This window comes from Marmota marmota, unplaced genomic scaffold (assembly GCF_001458135.2).
Source record: "Marmota marmota marmota unplaced genomic scaffold, marMar, whole genome shotgun sequence".
NCBI classification, from domain to species: domain Eukaryota; kingdom Metazoa; phylum Chordata; class Mammalia; order Rodentia; family Sciuridae; genus Marmota; species Marmota marmota.
Genome location: NW_026000185.1, coordinates 22,215,026 through 22,223,187, shown reverse-complemented (window position 1 = coordinate 22,223,187; position 8,162 = coordinate 22,215,026). Strand labels below are relative to the sequence as shown.

Here is an 8,162-nt window from a genome sequence, read left to right as displayed (position 1 = left end):
CAGCGGCGCGCGCAGCGCGGGCAGAGCCGCAGATGCGGCAGGTGTTCCCCGAAGCTTGGCGCTCCCAGCTTGCTGCGGAGTGAGGCACCGAGGGAACGTTACTGTTGCAAACAGCCACATCCTAATCCAAGCGCCCGGGGACACATGCCTAGCTCCGGTAGTGTAGACCACACTGCCCGTGCATTTTGGCACCAGACGGTGCTGGTCACCGGCAGCCCCGGCGCCCATCCCAAAGCCGTCCAGTCTGGTGGGGACCGGCGTGAATAACTGGATGGAGTGTCAGGTGTTCACACGACGCAAGGTCGGCACCGAAGGGAGAGCTCCTGGAGGGGCTGGCTAGGCTGCTCCATCCTAGGGGCTCCGTCAGTGGAAGAAGGCAGAGCACTACCGGGGGAAGGAACCTAAGCAACAGGCGCGGGTCTCTGTGGCACTGTATAGGGAAAACTTTATTCGTGGGAAGATAAAAAAGGCACAGATGTAACCACAGCGAACACTTCAACCAAGACAGGAGAGAAGAAAGAGGTGGTCACAAAGCGGAAGAAGCGAGTGACCCGGTAGAGCAGGCCCCAGCTGCCAAAGGGGAGCATTCCAGGGAGGCCAGCCTGGGCCGCTTGGAGATTTGTGCATAGGAACAGTGGAGGCAAAAACTGGGTTTCTTGGCTAAGTTTTCTGAAGCTGCGGCTACTGGGGACCAAGGGGCAAAGCTATGTGATTGGGGCAGAATGTGAGCATAATAATAAGGGAAACAACCATTTGGGGCAGGGATGGGTCCTGTGGGTGGAGGAGGCATCCTAACAATTTACCTGGGGAGAAACACTTGTGTTTGGAGGTCAGTGGGAATAAGTTGAGTGGCCAAGGGAGTTCTCTGCCTCAACTAGCATCGGTTTAGTGAGCTTATGTAGACCCAAAGGGAGGCTTGTCCCAGTCCTGCAGAGTAGGTGTGGATGAGACCATGCCTTCACATACACAATGATAGTTTTTTTTTTTCCCCCTTCAGTGCTGGGGACTGAACCCCAGCCTCCTGCTCTAGTAGGAGTTACACCCCAACCCATGAAATTTTTATTTAAATAAAAATACATTCCAGAGTATACATACACCTTTAAAACAGTTTATAGATGGCTTGGACTCTGTCCCAGAACTGATGGTACAGGTGTCCTGTCATCTATTGGGAGACCACTTGGGGAAGCATGAGATGCTCTGCATGAACCCTTTCCAACTAACCAGTGTCACAAAGCTCTACCTGCAGACACTTAAGATACTGTTTCCTTTGCTCACCTATCTAGGCACTACACCAAGAACTCCATTTTGCAACGTCAGCTATCCAGTTTAGGTCTCAAGATATCAGCTTATCTTTCTCCTTCCGGTGCATTTTCAACACTGGTGCTATTTTAACTTTTATTGAAATGAAACTTTACCATTTTTAGAACTTCAAATAATCCACTGTCATTTAGAGTGTAACTCTTATTTCTCTAGTTCCACTTGTGTTTGAAATGTCCCGATAACTTTCTCCTGCTTTTAGAACCTCTGCTTATGCCTTCTCTCGGAGTTTTACATGCCCTTCCTTCTGCCCCAACGCCCTTTCCACAACCCTCATCTACTACCCCAAAGACTTCAAGATTCACTTCTAGCCAGGTGTGATGGTGCAGACCTATAATCCTTGAACTTTGAAGGCTGAGGCAGGAGGATCTCAAATTCAAGGTTGGTCAGCAACTTGGCAAGACCCTGTCTCAAAAAGGACTGGGGATGTAGCTCAGTGGTTAAATGTCCCTGGGTTCATTGCCAGCACTGCCCACCCCCAAAGACTCTTAACACTGTCTCATTTCTCCAGAGAAAATGTTCTAAACGCTCCCCTAGGACTCAGTGGTAGAGTGCTTGCCGAGCATATGCAAGGTCCTGGGCTCAATCCCTAGCACCTCAAAAAAAACAAAACAAAAACAAAAAAAAACCAGCAGGGCATGGTGATGTATATCTGTAATCCCAGTGACAAGGGAAGCTGAGGAAGGAGGATTGCAAGTTTGAGATCAGCCTCACAACTTAGCGAGGCCCTAAACAACTTAGTGAGAACTTGTCTCAAAAATTAGAAAAGGGGCTAGGGATGTGGCTCAGTGGTAAAGTGACCCTGGGTTCAATCCCTAGTACCAAAACAAAACAACAAAACCACCTCTCCCCTAAAAGGTTCTGTTTGCCATGAAGGCATCTATACATGCCTCCCTGCCTTGTTGAGGCCCTATGACTAATGCCTGTGGCCATCACCGAAACCGTTATATAACACACATATTAGCTGAGGCTGAAATATATCCCAAGTCTCTTTCTAGGAATCTGAAAACTGAGATACAACTCAGTATTTCCTCAGGTCAGAATCTAAGTTATCCCACTTTATTAACACATTGCCACAAAACCCAGAAACCTCCAACTTAAATACATTAAAAGTCCCACAACTTAATGTTTCACATTTTAAGAACTCATGCCCACTTCATCTAGCCTAGGATATAAACAACACAATGTCTAAAATTTTATTTTCTACATGTCAACATTCTTATTAATACAGCTCAGTCTTTTAAAATTTGACCACAAACATATTGACTGTTTCCCTTGTGAGTTGGTGAAATCAGAGAAAAAAAAATTTAATTTTGAATAGATACCATCAGAGAATATGACTTTATCAGTTTTTATTGAAGGATTTTCTTCTCTAATAGAGGCTTAGAGAAATTCAAGATTCCTTTGAATGAAAATATAAATAAGAAAAATTGGACACAGTTTGGAATGAAACTGAAATTTTTTTTCCCCATAAAGCAAACATAGATCTTTCCCTTTGGCTCCTTCTTCCACTCCTTCACGGTGATGAAGAAACATAGAGTTCTTCTGGAGTTTTGGGGTAATTGGTTTCCAAACTGATGGGATTCTCCAGGTAGGTGGTTCCCGCACAGGGTTTTCCTGTCACTGGATCTATGACTTTGCCAACCTTGAAAACGATCTCGGCCAGTTCATGTTTCACATGCTTTGTTCGTGGAACAGGTAAAGCTTTGAGAAGCACAATATCCCCAACAGTGCACTGCTGAAGGGCATCGTGAGCAAAGTATGTTTTTCGCTTATTAAAATACTGTTGAGAGAAGGAGAGGAACAAATCAGTGACCAGACAATGCAGTGTAGAATATGAAAAACTAAAACACAGAACAAGCCAGGACTTGGGGACCAGAAGGCAAGATGCTTAAAGACCACTAGTACAGAGACTAGCTGCCTAATTCCTGGAAAGCCAGCATGGATTCTCCAGAGCTGGTCTTGTCCTTGGGTCTCCAGTCCATTCCCTTGCTCTATCCATTGTCATCTCTCCCTGCACTAAACTGTTCTCTCCCTGAAGCCTCCCTGAAGCCTACAAACATGCTACTCTCTCCACTAGCTGCAAGTCACTGAACCACTTCAAACCATAAAAAGAGGCTCTAAGATGGGAGAGGCAAAGCCTGTTTGTATTTTCCCAGCAACTTGGGAGGCTGAGGCAGAAGGATTAAAGTTCAGCCCAAACTCAGCAACTTAGCAGGATCCTGTTTCAAAAAAAAAAAAAAAAAAGAAAAGAAAAAGGCAGGGGGGAGGCTCTAAAGTTATCAAGAGAATAAACATTACCTATTTTTCATAACATCCTAACTGTAGCAAGAATTTCCATTTTATAGAGAGAAAAGCAGGCCGAGAGTCATGAAACATGCACAGTTGACAAGGGTCAGCATTCAAGCCAAAGTCTTCCAAGGCCAATGACCATACCACACACCACTCTTTGGCTCTCTCCTGTGCTTTTGTTCCCAGATAATGAACAGCATTCCTGACTACCTGTGGGCCCAACTTTGAATGCAGAAACCATCCTTGGTACCTGCCCTCCTCTCTGTGTACATCTAACAAGTCCATGACTCTGTTCATTCTTCCTGAAATCTGATTGTCCCACTGCATGCCTACTGCTCCAGTTTTAGTTCAGATCCATTTCCATCCAAAACTTGTGCAATGGCTTCTACATCCCATTCCCGTACCTCCAGTCCTCATCCCCATTCCTATGTCTCCAAGTCTGTCTTTCATTTAATTAACAGATAAATTCCAAACCACAGAACACCCTTTGCAGTTCAGCTCCAACTGTCTTTGCCATTCATTCACAAGAGTGCCTACTAAGTATCAAGTTCTGGGCTCCATCTCGCCAGGCCACTTGCTGTTGAATGTCACACCTATGGTGGGGAAATGAACTTCTGCAAACTTCAGCAGAAGTTTGGTGAATGACTCCCCCCATATGGTCCTTGGTATAAAAATCTCATGTGAAATTCCGTGTAAATGTCTCTTAATTGAGGATGCTCTCTCAGGGCAATCTGGGAAGAGGATGCCATTCTCTGCTCCCAAGGTGCTTTACTTATAGACTGACCACAAGTAGTTATACTGTTGAAATTAACTCTGCGCTACTGGATATGAATGACAACCAAGTCATATCCATAGGACAGGGCAGTACCTGGCTTGCGGTGGAGACTCCACACATTCTTCTTACAGGGAAATGTAGAACCCATAAAATGTTGGTGAGCTATGACTGCCATCTAAAACAGATATGCTCCTCACCTTTAACAAGTAGGGATCCAGAACAAGCCTGGTCACCCTCACTTTAGCGGTTTTCTGCATTGCTGTCCCAATCACCTTCCCCACGATCCATTTGGCATGGACCGATGACCGAACTATTGACATTATGTGGTTCTTATCACCTGAAAGATAAATTTCAAAGTTAACATTCTGGTGGTTGTCTTGACGAACGAGCTACCACGAGAACTTCCCCGGTTCAGAAAAGGCTTTTGTTGCTCGAAACAGACACGCGGAGACATCCCGTCTTTCTTCAAGTCCAGGGGCCCACCTACGGGGCGCGCAAACCAGGGCCGGCGCCACCGGGCCCTCGCTACCGGCCGCCCCGCGGCCTCTAGGCGGGGCGGGACCCTGACCCGGGGTGCCCGGGCCACGGAGGCCGTCCCCCGACACCCCTAGGGCGGGCTGCCCGCACCCTCCCCAGCAGTTCTTCCACCGCGGGGCACTTGCGCCGCGCTCACCTCCAGTCCCGCGCACTTCCGAGGGCTGGGGCGTCTCACCGCACGCAAGCCCCGCCCCGGACCACGCTCGCAGGCGGGACCTCTCATTGGTCGGTCCTCCCATTGGCAGGTCCTCCCATTGGTCGGTTCTCCCATTGGCCGGTGCTCTTAGCAAGCGATTCAAGGCAGGGATCCACCTGGTCTCCCTTAAAGGGGCCTGGTCGTGATCGCTAGGGCTGGTAGCGTTCCGTTTACAAGTTCCGGGTGAGCGCTGTAATATGCGCGCGGGAGGTTCCAGCCTTTCCTCTTGTGTTTGGCTTATTCTTCCGGTGGTCGTTGGTGGGGGGGTGTTGGGGGGTTGGGCAAGGCCTTCCAAATCCAAGGAACTTGATTCTTCCTTTCCCCTTCTCTTTCCAGTACCAGGAATGAACCCAGGCCCTCGTGCTAGCAACCCCTTTAATTTTTTTTTCTTTTTTCTTTTCTTTTTTTCCTTCTTGAGACGAGTTTTCCCTTAGTTATTCAAGCTGGCCTGGAACCTGTGATCTTCCTGCCTCAGCTTCCCAAGTAACTGGGATTACAGGTGTGCACACAGCTTGGCCCCAGAGGGACTCTCATTCATCAAATATTGAAATTTAGGGGTCCCATTGCATAGGAGTTCTTTCTAATGTTCTGTTTGCACAGTAGGGTAGGTTGATGCATTTAATTGCATATGTCAAAATGTTATCAAGACAAAGAAATGGTAAATGTTCGAGATGATGTTATCCTTCTCTGATTATTATGCATTGTATACATAAATTGGATTATCACAGTGTACTTCATAATGTGTGCAATTACTGTCCACTAGAAATAAAAATATTTATTTTTTTATTTCTCTTAAGCCACAACACAAAGAAAAGACCACCAACTCCAATTTTAAATCAAATTAAACCAAGCTTGAAATTCCGACTGGCCAGGACGTCTCTCCCAAAATCCTTGGGTTAGAAAACAGTCCTCTTGTTCTCTAGGAGCGCAGTTGTATAGCACAAAAAGTTGCAAAAGAGGGGGTGTCTTGAGAACTTACAGATAACAGGATTTTGACAAGCATAATGCAAAGGCAGGTAGTAGGTTAATGGTCTAAATGGTTCAGCACTTAGGGAGTAAATTAGATCCCAACATCAGAATTTATAAGGCGCCAGTAGGGTTTCAGAGAGGGTTATTATCTGGTCAGGGAAAGCCAGGCATGGGTGAGTTCAAGGCACAGGCAGGCATTCCAAGCAAGTTTAGAAATCGCAGTAGTTTATAGTAAAACGGAAATTAACTTTTCATGACTTTGTGACGAGATGGCTGCCAATCTTAAGATGGAATTAGGCTGGATTCATCATGGCATTGTGGTGAATGCCTGTCATCTCACCTACTTGGAAAGCTGAGGCAGGAGGATTGAAAGTTGGGGGTCAGCCTGGGCAATTTAGCAACACCATGTCTCTAAATAAATAAAACATTGAAGCATCTGAAGTTTCTAAGTTCTGACATTGACATAATCATTTCTATCCACTCTACTGCTTTTTAAGATAATCTTTTGTAGGTTTTTATGTGTGATTTTAGGTGTTCTCAATGTCTCCGAGCTAGAAGAAGTCTGGAGTGTGGACATATGTTTGCTTTCCTGCCCTTTTTATATGTCCTAGGCTTCCTTTGTTCTCCTGCCTTTTCCCCCTTATCTTTCTCCTTCCTGCATATGTGACTAGGTCCAGGAATGCTTGGTGGGATGACTCAAAGGTGGGAAACAGGTGGGCTGAAGGGGGAAGGGTAGGATGAAGTAGCCAAGGACACATTAACAACTTTATAGCTTCTTGTAGGGAGGGGCAATTCTTGGGACAGGTTACCTGGGCAGCATGTTGGAGCAGTGGCAGGTTCTTGATAAGCATGGAGGAAGGTCTCTGAAGGAATTAACATTTCAATCCCTCAGGGGACAGTCTCTAATTTGTCGAGACTCACTCAAAATTGGCCTGACTTGATTTACCTGTCTATACTGACTGCCGGTCTAATTCTGGCTTCACTGGGAGTGAGGGGACATGTATGCTCAGCAAGGGTCTGATATTGCCTGAACAGAGTAGGAGGAAGAGTGGCAGGATTTGAGGCTGGGTGGGGCTAGGCTGCCACCCATGAGGCTTTTCTTGTTAAGGGACTGACTTTCTCCTCTAACAAAGCGGGAGCCTTTGAAAAGTATGAGCTGTTTATCTGGTTTTCAAGATCTTTCTGGTAGCTGTTGAAGATAGAATAGAATTGGGAGGAGCTGGAGGCTGGATGTATCATTAGGGGATGATGAAGACCTAAACTAGAGCAATGGGAATGAAAGACTAAGGATTGGAGCAGCTGTGGAGAAAATTGATAGCTGCATGAGACAGCAAGAGGACAATTAAGTATGAATTAGCATGTTCATGCTGCAGTAACCAGCGCCACAGGCTGAACAGCGTAAAAATACAAATCTGTTTGCCCCCAGTTCTGGAGGCTAGAAGTTCAGGATGACAGTTTTGCCAATTCAGTTTCTTACCCACTTTCTTACTTTGCTTTGTCACTGTCCCTCCTCTGACTCCTCTGAGTCTTCTAATTTACAGGACCTGACCTTGAAGCTCCTTCTCTGTCCTTGTAGAATCCAGTTTGAGCAAGGACCTGCCAAGTCAGCATGGCACCTCTCCCCCCACTCAGTGGTGGCTCTCCTCCCTAGTCTGCAGTATCGTGGGGCACCGGCCTGCCTTCAGCAAGAATCTACCTTGCTCTGTCATTTCTCCCAGCTATTTGCATTCACAGACCCCATCCTTCTCCTCAATCTTCCCCAATCCTCCTGCCTCAGCTTTCCAAGTAGGTGAGATGACAAGCATTTCTTCTCCTTGCTCCACATCTCCACATCTCCACTGGGGTTCAGTGTCCAGCTGGCCTCTCTCACTTCAAGACACACTGCAGTGGTCCCTGTGCTTTGGTAGTCCTCCATAAGTCTCACTTACCAGCTTTGAAAGTTTCACGGATAGTGTTTCTTGAACAGTCTGCATGCAGAGTGCGGGGAATCAGGGAGGAGTCGGGGGTTGGAAGGAGCCTGCACAGAGCAGTGAGACACACCCACAAGAGATCTAGAGGTCTGGTCACCTCTGTCTC

At 46.7% G+C, this 8,162-nt stretch overlaps 1 protein-coding gene across 2 annotated transcripts; it reads right to left on the bottom strand.

The window, feature by feature from the left end:
- Window positions 1–2,654: 2,654 nt before the first annotated feature.
- Window positions 2,655–5,180, bottom strand: Mrps17 (mitochondrial ribosomal protein S17). 2 transcript variants are annotated; one of them, XM_015491368.2, is made up of 3 exons: window positions 5,058–5,180; window positions 4,582–4,721; window positions 2,655–3,100 (listed from the first exon to the last, which is right to left on the bottom strand). In XM_015491368.2, exons 1-3 carry the CDS (start codon window positions 5,158–5,160, stop codon window positions 2,834–2,836), a joined length of 510 nt encoding a protein of 169 aa, XP_015346854.2. In that variant the 5' UTR covers window positions 5,161–5,180; the 3' UTR covers window positions 2,655–2,833. The 2 variants fall into 2 exon arrangements, with proteins under 2 accessions (XP_015346854.2, XP_015346855.1); XM_015491369.2 differs by lacking the exon at window positions 5,058–5,180 and adding an exon at window positions 4,885–5,038.
- Between the last annotated feature and the right edge of the window lie 2,982 nt (window positions 5,181–8,162).